General features: G+C 36.0%; 1 protein-coding gene across 1 annotated transcript; it reads right to left on the bottom strand.

Annotated features, from left to right (window-relative positions):
* Nucleotides 1–7,609: 7,609 nt before the first annotated feature.
* Nucleotides 7,610–8,551, bottom strand: LOC308558140 (olfactory receptor 5H2-like; the record flags this gene model as incomplete). The annotated part of the gene is made up of 1 exon (XM_081139365.1): nucleotides 7,610–8,551. The coding sequence occupies one exon, from the start codon at nucleotides 8,549–8,551 to the stop codon at nucleotides 7,610–7,612; it is 942 nt and encodes a 313-aa protein (XP_080995491.1).
* Between the last annotated feature and the right edge of the window lie 6,419 nt (nucleotides 8,552–14,970).

Genomic DNA, 14,970 nt, shown 5'->3' with positions numbered 1-14,970 from the left:
GAAGTGAGGTCATCCATGGAGTTTTTAGAGCTGAGAACCCCACTCCTCAGAGACTGCACAGCCCCCTGCCCAGTTCCTGGCCTATGCGGAGTGGAGAACACAGGGGATGTTGGAAGCCCAGACAGGTTAGAGGGTCAAACCAGCCCAGCTCCAGCCCTCCTGACCCATCACCTACACCGTGCTTTGTGGGTGAAAAGGCAAATTTTAAGCCAGAAGCCCTGCCCTGGGGAAGTAAGGTCCCCAAGCTGGGAGCCTGGACCACATTCATTTTTGGAAGTTATTTTTACTTTTAATTTGTTTTAATGTTTCTTAATCTTTATTGTTGAGACCATTACAGATGTCCTCCTTTTAACCCACTGACCCCCTCCACCCCACATCCATCCCACCCCAGAGCCCTCCCCACATCAATATCCATGGTCCATGGGCCATGCCCATAAACATAGAAGTTCCCTGATTAATCTCTCCCCACTCACATACCCCTCCCCACCTTCCCTCTGTGATCCCTCAGTTTGTTCCAAGTTTCTATGTCTCTGGATCCACTTTGTTCATCAGTTTATTTTGTTTATTATATTCCACATATGAGTGAGATCATGTGGTACTTGTCCTTCTCTGACTGGCTTATTTCACTTAGCATAATACTCTCCAGTTCCCTCCATGCTGTGCCAAAGGCTAAAAGGTCCTTCTTAATAGCTGCATAGTATTCCATGGTGTAAATGTACCATAGCTTTTTTATCCACTCATCTACTGATGGGCACTTGGGCTGTTTCCAAATCTCAGCTGTTGTTGGAAGTTATTTTTCATTGGGTATAGAATTCTGAGTTAGCAGATTTTTTTCTTTCACAATTTGAAATATGTCAGTTATCTTCTGGCTTTGTACTTTTTATTCTCCCTCTGTCTACCTTCAAACTTTTCTCTTATTTTTGGTTTTTAACAACTTCAATATAATCTTTCTAAGAGTTTTTGTATTTTTTATTTTGTTTGTGATTTGGGTTCTGTTTGTTATGGTATTTATACTGCTTCAGGTTCTATGAACTTCTTGGATCTTTGGTTTGATACCTTTCCTTATTTTTGAAAAATTCTTGACCATTACATTTTCAAATATTTCCTCTGCCCCACTTTCTTTCTTTTCCTCTCAGATTCCAACTGCGTATATGTTAGATAATGATATTCTTTCACAGTACTTGATTGTCCTCTTTTTTTACTCTTTTCCTTCTTTGTGTTTAATTTTGATACCTATTGACCTGTATTCAAGTTCGATGATCTTTTCTCCACTGTCTAATTTACTGATGAACTGGTCAGAGGCATTCATAACCTTTTTTCTCACCTTTAAAAAAATTTTTTTTTGGTGATTTTGCTTGACTGTTAAAACGTGCTTTATATTTATCTCTATGAAATTCCTCATCTGCTCACGCATGGAAACTTTAACATATAAATAATGATTATTTTAAGTTTCTTAACTGATAGTCCCAATCTCTGAGTTGTATCTGAGATAGGTTATTTTTGTTGCTTTGTCTTTTAACATTAGGTTGTTTCTTTCTTGCTTTTCCTGTTTGTCTCACAATTTTTCATTGAAATCTGGTCTTCATTTGTAGAACAGTAAAAATGGGGGGGAAAGAGTAATTAAAGGCCAGACAAATGAGATATACTGAATTATGAAAATCTAAAATTATTTTAAATAGCTGAAGTCTATATTTAAGATACCAAGTTAAAAAAAGACATTGACTTTCAACTTTGGCAGAGTGTATGTTTGTGTGTGATGGGGCACAGACTCCTAAAGGTTTGAGGTAGAAGAATGAACCATTTTAAGATTATACTTGTGTCTAAATAACAAGTGGATAGATAGGGTATTTTCAAAGTAGTGAGAGGCCACCAACCATTAATATTTCTGTAGAAGTAATAATTGTGTCATGTTGAAGTAAGATGGTATAGGTAATGCTTGGTTCTTATATTAAATATAAGTTCTATCTTAGGGAAACAGGAGTATCTCAGTTCATATTCTGCCAGACCTTGAGACATGATATGATTCAAGTGCAAGTAATTTATCTGTGAGTAGTCATGAGCAAGAAAATGAGATAGTGGGACAGGAAATGAATGTAGCCAATAAATGGTGATTTATGAAACAAGTTACAACTGTAGGCAACCAAGCTTAATCTTTTTTGGAAACACCATGAGCCAGTGTAGAGCATGAACTTCAAATTTGTATCAACCCAAGGGCAAAGAATTGAGGGTATTGATTCACTAACTCCCATCAGTCATTGGTTGATAAATCGTCTGAGGAAGGTTCTATGAATAACATTTCCCAGATCTTAATTGTATACCTTAGGTGAGGGTAATAAGTTCAGGAGATTACTCCTTTATTTTAAAGTACTGGTATCTAATAAAAGATAAATTCTTTGGGGAGGTACAAATCATTTGGCACCTGTCAGTAATTATTTCTTCAATAAGGACAATGAATGTGAGATTCTTTCTTGAGAAACAATTGGCATAACAAATTAAAAATGTCCTTATATGCTTTAAAATGTCTCTCCAATTTAATTTATTACACAAAGAGGATAGAGTACAATAAAATATTTCAAAGGAAAAAAGGACACATAAGTAACATACTCAACTAAAAGTTTATCATATATTACTGGATATTTCTTGTGTGCTTTAAAATACAATGTATTCTGCTGCTGTTGGGTGGAGGGTTCAATAATACTAAAAATGTCAAATTAGTAGATATCGATATAGCTTCAGGTTTTTCCCCTCATATCTTTTTCTTATCTTTTACTTTTAACTTATTTGGGCCTTTATATTTAAAGTAGGTTCCTTATAAGTCTTGCTCTTTGGCCCAGTCTTACAATCTCAAGTATTATAAAGTTTCTTTTCACTTAGTGAATTTCTTTCTTTTTCTTGATAAATCCAGGAAACATCATAACATTGTCATTTATTGCTGTCAAATAAGTCTCACTTAGAGAGTATCTCCTCAGAAGGGATTAACACCACATTATTATAACAAGTGGAACATCTTGTATATAATTTTTTTAGAATGATGGTACAAAAGTTGATCCAACTTGACAATTCATTTTTTGTCTAATGGACAGATTTCCCTCCTGTTAACCTTATTGAAATGAGGCAATGGGGTTTTGGTTGGCTATTATTACTGTCAATCATGGTTCTTAAGAAAAAGTTATAAAAAGGTCCACAATTCTTTATTCTTTGAAACAGATGCTCTATTGAAATCTGCATTCACCTGCCCAAAACAGGGAAGAAAGTAATATACAGAAGGTGGAAACTTTTAGAATATTTGAATAGTGCTATTTAAGTAGGGAACAGAGAATGTATAGAAATTCCATTTAGACTGGTCTCTATATATCTTGATATTATAACAATTTTGTTTCACTGATTATTTAAAATAGTGGTTGCCTTAGTTTCTTTGGCTGCAGTGACAAAATATCATACACTGGATGGCAAAAGAACAGACATCTATGTTTCATAGTTCTGGAGGATGGGAAGCACAGGATCAGGGTGTCAGCAATACAGTACATGGCGAGAGCCCACTGCTTGACTTACAGACAGCTTCCTTCTCACTGCGCTCACATGGCCTTTCCTGGGCGAGTACTCCTGTCTCTTCCTCCCCACCAAGAAAGCTTCACCCTTATGATGACATTATCGAACCCTAATTATCTCCCAGAGGCCCCACTTCAAATACCATATTACTAGGGGCTAGGATTTCAACATACGAAGTTGGTGGTACCTAAAATTCAATCCAAAACTGTAATTTTATAAACAAGGTCCCAAACAAACAACATTAACATTACTGAATCAAAGACTTTATTGGTGGAGCTTATCAATCTGTGTTTTAACAAGCTTTCTAGATAATCCTAAATCCATTAAAATTTGAAAACCTATTTTTTAAAAGAACTTTTAAAAAAAAGCTAGAACAAAGAGGTTTTAAAACATGCCTAATAAATACTCAGTAAGAGTCTGCCATAGTCAGTCAACAAACCAGGCTTTAAGAAACACTGTTCTAGTTTTGATTGGTGTTTGTTAATTTTCACCTAAATCTTAAATATTTTGTTTCTTTGAATACAATATTTGATCATTTTGTCAGCAATTTTCTAAACAGTAGAAGGTATAAAATGATGAGGAAAAAATATGTATGTATATACACATATATGAAGAAAGAGGAACTATGAAATCTTCTAAATACCCAGATTAAGAAAATGAATACACTTTCATAATAAAGAGTATTTCATGTATATTATTAGTATTTCCATGGGATCGTTTAATCAAACATCATGAGTGTTCCAGACAACTGAACATACTTATCAACATAGAATTCTTTATGCTTAAATAGCCATTAAATAATACATATACAATGCCACAGTTTCTTTTTAAAGGAATCAGCAGAGTCCAAAATGTGGTTTCTGCACAGATGTATGTTTTACCTCCTTCCCAACATGCCACCAAAGTGACAAAAATGAAAAATATCTATCACAGAAGTGAGAATGGCATTACATCAACGGACTGGGAATTTGGGTAGATTTGTGAGGCATAAAGCAGTTGGGATTGCACTACAGGACAACCCAGAGCAGAGGAATCTGTAGACCAGACATTCACAAGAGAAGGCTACACAGGAATTCTGAGTTCCTGAGAGGCTCTCAACTGTCTGTTCCATAGTCATCCAACCTAAAGTAAGACTTGACAGGTAACAAACTCTGGTCATATATTCATAGTTTGATATCAACCTTCTGATTTAAGGAAAAGATCAATTAGGGAAGCAGATCTTTATGATGGCAGACGATACTAGTTTATGTATTATCAATCTAGTTTTGGTGTCATAACAATGAATGAACAGTAAAAACCAAGATGATTGACAGGAAACCATCAGTACACTGAGAATATTATACAGCAACAAAAATATAGAAAACTACAGGCATATGCAATAACATGGATTTTCTGGGGGCAAAGCATAAGAGCATCAGGACCATGGCCCATTACTCTCTTTCTTAGGGCTTTGGGGTATACTTCAGGGGGATAGAAAGTGGGCAGATGACCTGGTCTAGCCTGTGCAGTAAACCTCCAGATTATAGAATAACTATACTTTTTAATACTTATCTATTTTAAACAGAACATCTTTGAAAACAACAAATATTTAAACCCATCATATAATTAAATATATTCTTCCTGGTATTTTGTCATACTCTATCCCAGAAGCCAATCTTAATTATAAGAAGATTAAGTATGATTCACTTTAATTGTATAATATTTGCGATTGTCATGAAAGAAACTTAAGAGGGTGAGCTGGCATGCAGCAGCCATCCCAAACCCAGTAATCTCCTGGGGGCTCATTAAAATATTGAAAAAAAGAGTTATGTACTCTTACTGAATTCCTTGTATTTGTGCTGTCAGATTTGATTCAATTTTACAAATATTTCACAAATACTTATTTAGGATCTAATGCGTGTAAGCCATTGCACTAAGGACTGCAAATGATAGGAAGGGATTTGAACATCAAATTTATAATAAAAAAGCTTGTAGACCCAAAATAAGTATTATACAAGGTCAAGTGTGGCCTAAGAAGAATAACTAAACTATTAAAAGTTTCAATAACTGAGCATTACTATTCTCATCAAGATAATCTGGAAATGCATTATAGAAGCTTTAACATTTGAGATAGACCTTGAAGAGGGTTCATCATTAAAATTGTAATAAAAATGGAGACAACTGGGAGGGGGACAGAGTTTTTCTGTGGAGAGACATGTATTAGCAGAAGCATGAACCTGAGTAAAGGGTGGCCAGAAAGTTTTCTTCAACTCATTTTGGGTATAACACAGGGTCCATTAAGAGAATTATGAGGGAAGAGCCTTCAGGGTTAAATGAAGGTTTTATCTGAAAGGACCTCAAATAATGTCAGAGTGAACAAATCAGGGCGAGGAAGACAGAGATGGAGATGGAAATAGGGAGATATAGGGACATGTGGATATAGGTAATAGATGCAGATTGCATACATATATACACATACATATACATATATATATAATCTGGACATGCATATGAACAAGTAAACAAATGTGTGTGTATATACAGATCTAGATACATAATTTGGTAGCACTCCATTAAAAGGCATTGAAAAGGGATATGGTTTAATTCTAGTTCTGTTTGTAAAGAATAACCTGAGAGCTGTGTTTAGGAAGTAAGAGTATCAACAGGGTGTGGGAGGTAAGAAACAAGAGTTTTGCAAAACACAGCGGTAGGTAGTTTTTAGGTAAGGGCTTTGGTGTATCACTAAGAAAGTGTATGCATTTCAGTTTTGAGAAAGGAGATGGCAGGAGGGGACCTGAAGATGGGTCACTCATTATATTTTGAGTATGGAGTGAGGTGAAAGCTAACATTTAAGGACTTTGGGAGAACAAATATTCAAAATCCTGCTTATTCTTTCATGTCTTTTCCAGTCACACACTGGGCATTATGACATCATATTATCTTAATATTATTTGAACTTTGGTAATATTCCTTTGAGGCCCTAGTATCAACAACATATTCCAAAAAAAAAATTATATTTGCTGATGTTTTTTATCTTACTAGCTTCTTTTTCTTTTTTTAAATATATCCTTATTGATTTCAGAGAGAGGAAAGGAGAGGGAGAGAGAGAGGTAGAAACATCAATGATGAGAGAGTCACTGATCTAGCCCACAACCCAGGCATGTGCCCTGACCGGGAATCGAACCCTGATCATCTGGATCCTAGGTCGACCGCAGAGCCACGCCCGGCAGGGGTCTTTTTTTCTTTTAATTCTAGGAAGATTGAACATTTTCTTCCTATTCTGCCACTTCTCTTTTCCTCTCTCTGCCCATCCCAATTAAATTCTGCAATCACATCTCTTAGCTTCCTGAACGAGTGAAGCTTTTCAGAGTCCCTGCAATGTACAAGCACAGCTGCAAAGTGCCTTTCAAGGTACTACAGACAGAGGAAGCTTCCCTCTTCTCATTACCCATCGAAGCTTACTGAGCTAAGAGCATCATCTTACAATTTGGTCTGACCTTTACTGGCTTAACTCCCTTCTCATTTTTTTAAATCATTGCTTTCCCATTTCTGTTTATTTCTCTCTGTGATATAAGAGTTGAACCCTCACAAGCAGTGAAATTCACCGTGTCCCAAATAGAATGAAATGGAAGGCCTTTTTGTGACTAGCAGAATTTCTGGGATTTGCTCTGTTCAATTAAATACAAACCTGACTGCTCTGTAGAGTGAAATGTGACATGAGCCTTTGGGCTGCACAGCTGTATAAATATCAAAAACATCATAGTCAAGTCCTGTTTAGAGGAACTACACTATATTAGTGCTTAATAATTATATAAAGCTACATTGAAGAATATAAAAGCATGTAAAATGTTTTCACTTGTTTTCAGCTTTAATTATTACAGTATGACATGAACGCTAGTTTAAAATTATTTGTATTTTTTGAATGAGGTATACAAATATTTTAAGGAATATATTAGTACTAACACCTTAAGTCATTAAAACACTAGGGCAATTATAAATGCAACAATTTTGAACACTAACCAAAACAAAGTTATATTTATCTGCATAATTTTGTGACTGTTTTTTAAAAAAAGGACATATATTAGTAAGAGATCGAAACATTTCTTTTTAACATTTTTGCCAGTGAATCTAGGACATTCTTATTTCTCAGACTATAGATAATTGGATTTAGCAAAGGAATGATGACAGTGTAAAATAGAGAGTCCATCATGTCTTGGTCATCTGCTTGTGCAGATCCAGGGCGCACATACATGAAGAGAAGAGAGCCAAAGTATAGAGACACGGATAGGAGGTGGGCTCCACAGGTGGAGAAGGCTTTCCTTATGCCTTGTACAGACTTCTTTTTTAAGATTGTAAAGAGAACAAGTGTATAAGAGACAAGGACGGTCAGTATGGTGAACACCTGTATTGACCCAGAGAAAATAAAAACCATCAGAACATTAATGGAAGGGTCAGTACAGGAAATCTTAAACAGTGGCATGATATCACAGTAGAAGTGATGTATTATGTTAGAATTACAGAAGGTTAATCTGAATAAACCACCTATATGAATGAGAGCATGAAGAACACCACCTACAAAGGATGAGACTAACAGCCGGATGCAGAGTCTATTGGTCATAATCACTGGGTAAAGTAATGGTTTGCATATGGCCACATAGCGATCATATGCCATTGTTGCCAGCACAAAACATTCTGTGGTTGCACTGAATGCAAAGGAAAACAACTGTGTCATGCATTCAGAGAGAGATATCACCTTAATCTTGGTTAGGAAGTTGACCAGCATCTTTGGGGTGACCGTAGATGATATCCAAGCATCCAAAAAGGCTAAACTCCCAAGGAGTAAGTACATGGGAGTATGAAGGTGAGAGTCATTGCAGATGAGAGCAATTAGACCGAGGTTTCCCACCATGGTGATGAGGTAGATCACCAAGAACGCCAGGAACACGGGGATTTGCCACTGTGGTTGATACAGAAGTCCTGTGAGAATAAGCTCTGTCAGCAACGTTGCATTTTCCTTTTCCATGTCCTCACTCTAGGTTGCCTGAACTGAAATGGAATAAATGAAAAGATATATCACTAAGGACTTATAACATAAAAATATGGGGAAGGATAGGTGAGATAAAAACCATGCATACCAGAATTCCCCCCTTAATTATCTTACCTCTATAGTAGGTAGAATTAATTTTGAAGTAATTGAACAAATGGGGAAAATGCAAGGATTTCAGTTCAAAATGTGCAGAAATGAGCAAATTTAGAAGAAAAAAACACATTCTAAGGATGTGTTAGACTTATGTGGATACCATTTATTATTATAGGGAAATTTTGTGTATGAGACATGGAAATAGGGTCAAGGGAAGAGAGGTTTGATGAACAGCTGAGGTAATAAAATCAATTGAATGCCATATGAAGAATCTTGAACTTTGTTCCTGAGGCAATACAGAGGCACTGGAGATTAGGACATGGGAGTGGTACTGTGAGGTATCATAAAAAGTAAATACATGGTAGTGTACAAATAGGCTGTTGGGAGGGAAAACTGGAGTCAGGAATACCAGTCAGAAAGCTGATAGTCATGTCCTGTGATTCCTAAACCAGAATACACATCAGAATTGTCTGAGGAATTTTTTTGTGCAAAATATGGATTGTGAGGTATTGTTGAAGAGATTGATTGATTGGGTCAAGAATCTGGTTTATATCTGCATTTTATAATCCTCTCCAAGTGATTCAAATGCATGTCAAGTATTGGGAGTGATGAGGAGGAATGAGAGATAGACGCAGATGAATTCAGAATGCAGTCACTAGGACTAAGAGACATATTAGATGTGGAAGGGGTGAAGGAGTGGGAAGTCACTTGGTGACAGGGTAAGATGGTAATCAAAACTGAGATCAAGAACTCAGATTTAGGGGCTGGTTTGTTGAGAGAGTATCCTCTGAAATCCATGTGAGACATACTGAGTAGTATGAGTCTCCTAGAGCTTAATAGAAATAGTCCTAGGAGTCACTAGGATAGCTGAGGCATATTTAGTGATGACCTATCCATTGGAAAGTGTGCATAAAGCAAAGAAAAGAAATCACAGAAAGCAACTTGAGGATGTTATATTAAAGACGTTATGAAGTGATTGCACAGCATATATTAGATGGCCAACATCTGATCTTGTTTTATGCCACATAGTCTTGGTGACCTGCAGAGGTGACCACCCACTCAAGAAGACTCAATGGCTAGAAATTTACTTTCCCATCCCCCTTGCACCCAGAGTGAGGGGCCTTGACCAATCAAACCCACCTCACCTACATTTAGAATATGGAGAGAGGGGTCTGGCCAGAGTGGCTCAGTTGGTTGAGTGTCGTTCCCATGCACTCAAGCGTTGACAGTTCAATTCCTGTTCAGGGCACATATATGGGTTGAGGGTTTGATCCCTGACTTCGATGTTTTTCATCTCTCTCTCTCTCTCTCTCTCTGTCTCTCTCTCTCTCCCTTCCTCTCTGGAAGGATGTCCTCGGGTGAGAATTAAAAACAAACAAACAAAAGAAGAAATTGGAGAGAGGAAGAAAATATACAGGGACAAAAGAGAATGTTGGTTGCAAAGGAAGAAATATAAAGACTGTAACACATGCATCCTGCATCCATATTAATGGTATTGTCAGTGTGAGCTGGCATGCCAAATTCAGCAGAAGTGACAGCAAGTCTCATTGAGCTACTGTTGGGACATGATTTTGCCTGATGAATGGCTACTTTGCTTTCTTCTGTTCCTGCCCTTTTTATTTTTTCCAGGTAATTCCTCCAACCTCTGTTACATTTCTATGTTTGAGACAGTTTCCATTCAATTAAGTAATTTCCTGTTGCGAATGTGTATGAAAAAGACGCTTCAATACTAAATTTTATTTTATAAATTTTATGTTTTTCATAAATGTATTAGCACTGCCTGAAAGTTCTTTCCATAAATAAAACTTGCTTTCTTTTGTTATTACAGTGATTAGAAGTGACTTTCTCCAGAAATCCTGTATGTTTTACTTGAGAGACTTTCCTCTCCACCAGTTAAGGATTTTATGTGTGTGTATGTGTGTGATTTTTGCAAAATAAAACTGATCTAAAATTGGATCCTGAATACAAGCAATATAAATAATGAGTGTCAATAATTCCAGCAGTAAAGTAGATTTTTATATGGAATGGCTTTCCTTCCCTGCAATCCCAATCACTAAATAATTGAAAACTCTCAAATTCAGTTTGTGTGGGTACTGATTTATTCATAAATGTTAGAAAGCATAGTGGAGGGACATCTACATATTTCCATTTATGTACCAAAATTTAGCTTATAAAATATAGTTAGCTTAACAAAATAATAGAACACATTAAAGGCAATAATTTAGTCTTAATAGCTATTTTGCATATCTAAATGTTTGTCATTCAAATAAAATACAAAATTAATGCACTATTTTTTCCCATTTCCACCTGGCTATTTTGACATCTTATAAACCCAATCTAAAAGTATTATAAATTAAACAGTATTTTAAATTTTTTATATAAATAACAATAAATATTATACAAATCATTTCTCTCTTACCTGTATCTTTTGAGAAATTATGGAGATTCTTTCAATACATTAAGCTTTCTGAGGTAGAAAAATATAGTGTCCCCAAAAACATATAAACACACACTTGGAATAATTATAAAGGCCGATTATATTAAAATACATTTCATTTTCCAAATTGAGCTATCAGCTGTTAAAGTGTGTATACATTTTTTGGGACACCCTGTATAATGTACAGGAATGACGATAACATAGGTAGCAATTCTTCGCACTCTGATTTACTTTGGAGGGTGCATTTCCCAAACTCAGGAAAGTATTGTTTATATTAATTTTCTTTTAATAGAAGACTCAACTACTTATACAACTCTGTGCTTTTGCCAGAAGAGAAAGGAGTACAAAACTAAAATCCCCATGGTAATGCTCAAGGATTCCCTTTAGGACAAAGCTACTGGGTATTGTGGACTTGGAAGTGTATAAGAAGTCCATGTTGTTCCACAGGTCATTACAAACTCTAAATTCATAAACATTGAGTCATTGTAGGCAGTTCTAAGAATTGAAATTGTACTTTATGTCACTATTTTCCACCACAAATAACACTTCTGACATGTTTATGCAAACTCCAATTTATCTATAAATTTCGATGCTCTGAGTGCTTTCATTATTATGGTCTTGCCTGAGCTAGTCATACATGATTTTAATGAGGCCAAAATTCTAGATCCCTTGCAGGAGCCAAACCCAAGTAGTTATTTTTCATACAAACTACAGCTCACATTTCAGATATATAGCTAACTCCCCTCTTTAAGCTGAAATGGGATGAAAAATCACAATGGTTAATGAGAGAATCATGGTCAATACCTTCCATTCACTCTTTTAAGTTGTTTTAGTTTGCAAAACCCTATTATAGGAAGATTTGAAAAATAATGATAACAATAGGAAATTGAAACTATCCTGTAGTCACCTAGAAATACTATTGATATTTTAGCATGAAACTTCAAATTTTTTATCATATATTAGGCAAATATCCAATCATCAGCATGTTTGCAGATAAGGAAATTATACAGTATACATACAGTTTTGTAACCTGCTGTTTCTGCTTAATTTATTTAGATAGCTCTAGAGAAAGGAATACTCTGATTCCTTCTGCATTTTCCTTTTCCTTCTCCCAAACAAAGGAGACATCGACATGATGTGTGAAATGACAAGATTCTGGCAAGACCACATGGATGGGTTACTGGGGAACCCAAAGATCAGCCTGTGGCTTTGATTTTTCCATTGGTTTTCTGTTCTTTTGGCAGAAATACTAAATAGTCCCTGAGTATGCTTCCTTGAAACAGGCCCAGTCATCTCACTCTTCTTCCTGACTGCAGGAGTGAGGTCATCCATGGAGTTTTTAGAGCTGAGAACCCCACTCCTCAGAGACTGCACAGCCCCCTGCCCAGTTCCTGGCCTATGAGGAGAGGAGCACACAGGGAATGTTGGAAGCCCAGACAGGTTAGAAGGTCAAACCAGCCCAGCTCCAGCCCTCCTGGCCCATCACCTACACCATCCTCTGGGGTGAAAGGCAAAAATTGAAACCAAGACTCCTGCCATGGGGAAGCTAGGCCCCCCAAGTGAGGACCTGGACCACATTTCTTTTTGGAAGTTATTTTTATTGGGTATAGAATTCTGAGTTGGCTTATATTTTTCCCTCACAATTTGAAATATGACACTTAGTTATCCTCTGGCTTTGTACTTTTTATTCTCCCTCTGTACACCTTCAAACTTTTTTTTTATCTTTGTTTTATAACAACTTCAATATCATCTGCCTAAGTACTTTTGTGTTTTTATTTTGTTTGTGATTTGGTTTCTCTTTGTTCTGGTATTTATCCTGCTTCGGGTTCTATAAACTTTTTGGATCTTTGGTTTGACACCTTTCCTTATATTCAAAAAATTCTTGACCATTATATTTTCAAATATTTTCCCTACCCCACTTTCTTTCTTTTCCTCTCAGATTCCAATTGCAAATATGTTAGATAACTATATTCTTTCACAGTACTTGATTTTTCTGGTGTTTTTGTTTGTTTTTTTTACTCTCTTCTTTCTTTATGTTTATTTGATAATATATTTTGACTCATATTCAAGTTCAATATTTGTTTCTCCCCTCTGTCTAATCTACTGATGAACTCACCACAGGCATTCATTACCTTTATTCTCACATATCTTTCCAAAAAAAAAATTTCTTTCATTTTTGCTTGACTCTTAAAACATGCTTTACATTCATCTCTATGAAATTCCTCATTTGGTCATGCATGGAAACTTTCATATACTAATAATGATCATTTTAAAATTTCCTGACTGATAGTCCCAACCTCTGAGTTGTATCTGAGACAGGTTATTTTGATTGCTTTGTCCTTTAACATTAGGTTGTTTCTTTCCTGTTTGTTTGTTTTTTGTTTATCTCATAATTTTTAATTGAAATATGGTCTTTATTTATAGGACAGTAAAAATGGAAACAAAGAATAACTAAAGGCCAAACAAATAAGATATACTGAATTATGAAAACCTAAAGTTATTTTAAATAGCTGAAGTCTATATTTAAGATATCAAGTTAATAAGGGTATGGGCTTTCTTTTTCTTTTTTAAAATGTATCTTTATTGATTTCAGTCAGAGGAAGGGAGAGGGAGAGAAAGAGAGAAAGATCAATGAAGAGAGAGTCATTGATTGGCTGCAGCCCACAACCCGGGCATGTGCCCTGACCGGGAATTGAACCCCAATCTCCTGGATCCTAGGTCGATGCTCAACTGCTGAGCCATGCCCAGCCTGGCAGGGCATGGACTTTCAACTTTGACAGATTGTATGTTTGTGTGTGGTGGGGCCCAGACTCTTAAAGGTTTGAGGTAGAAGAATGAACCACGTTAAGATTCTACTTGAATCTAAATAACATGTGAATGAATAGGGTATTTTCAAAGTAGTGAGAGGCCACCAACCGTTAATATTTCTGTAGAAGTAATAACTGTGTCATGTTGAAATAAGATGGTATAGGTATGCCTGGTTTCCGTATCAAATATGAATTCTGCCTTAGGGAAACAGGAGTATCTCAGTTTGTATTCTGCCGAACTCTGAGACATGATATAATTCAAGTGCAAGTAATTTATCTGTGAATAGTTGATGAGTGAGAAAATGAGAAAGTGGGACAGAAAAGGAATGTAGCCAATAAAGGGTGATTTATGAAACAAATTACAACTGTGGGCAACCTAGCTGTCTTTTTGGGAAACACCATGAGCCAGTGTAAAGCATGAACTTCAAATTTATATCACCCAAAGGGCAAAGTTGGGAGTATTTATTCACCATCTCCCATCAGTTATTGGTTGATAAATGGTCTGGGGGAGATTCTATGAATTGCATTTATTTCCCAGATCTTAACCAGATGCCTTATGTGAGAGTAGATTAGCTCTGACCAACAGTGAAAGCCCTCAGATGCAGAGATATAGTTAGAGAAGATGTGGGCAGACACCAACAATATCTGTGACAGGCATTCTGTAGGAATCAATGAGTGATGTGATCTGTGATTCACACTGAATGAGCCATTCAACACTAGATATTATAGTGAGTCAGAGTATCCCTCAAGCAACCCATTCTCAAAAAACTAAAGGTGTGATCTGTCTGCAAATAATGAAATAAATGTTGAAATTTGTTTTTATGGGATTAGAAAAGTAGAAAACAGTGTCTCGAAGTCATAGCATACAATTTGTGCTACATATCACTTAACATAGGGCCTCTTCACTGGATGAGAGTCCCTGATATTGGCCGAAATTCCCCTAAAAGAGAAGTGAATGTTATATAATTTTTTACAGTCTTTAAAATCAAAATAAATACTTATAATACAGTTCCCACTTACATTATTATCATCTATTGATCCAGTATTTATGGTGTCTT

This window comes from Miniopterus schreibersii (assembly GCF_964146895.1).
Source record: "Miniopterus schreibersii genome assembly, chromosome: 5".
Lineage (NCBI taxonomy): Eukaryota > Metazoa > Chordata > Mammalia > Chiroptera > Miniopteridae > Miniopterus > Miniopterus schreibersii.
Note: the sequence above shows the minus strand (reverse complement) of the source record. Positions and strands in the feature narration are given on the sequence as shown.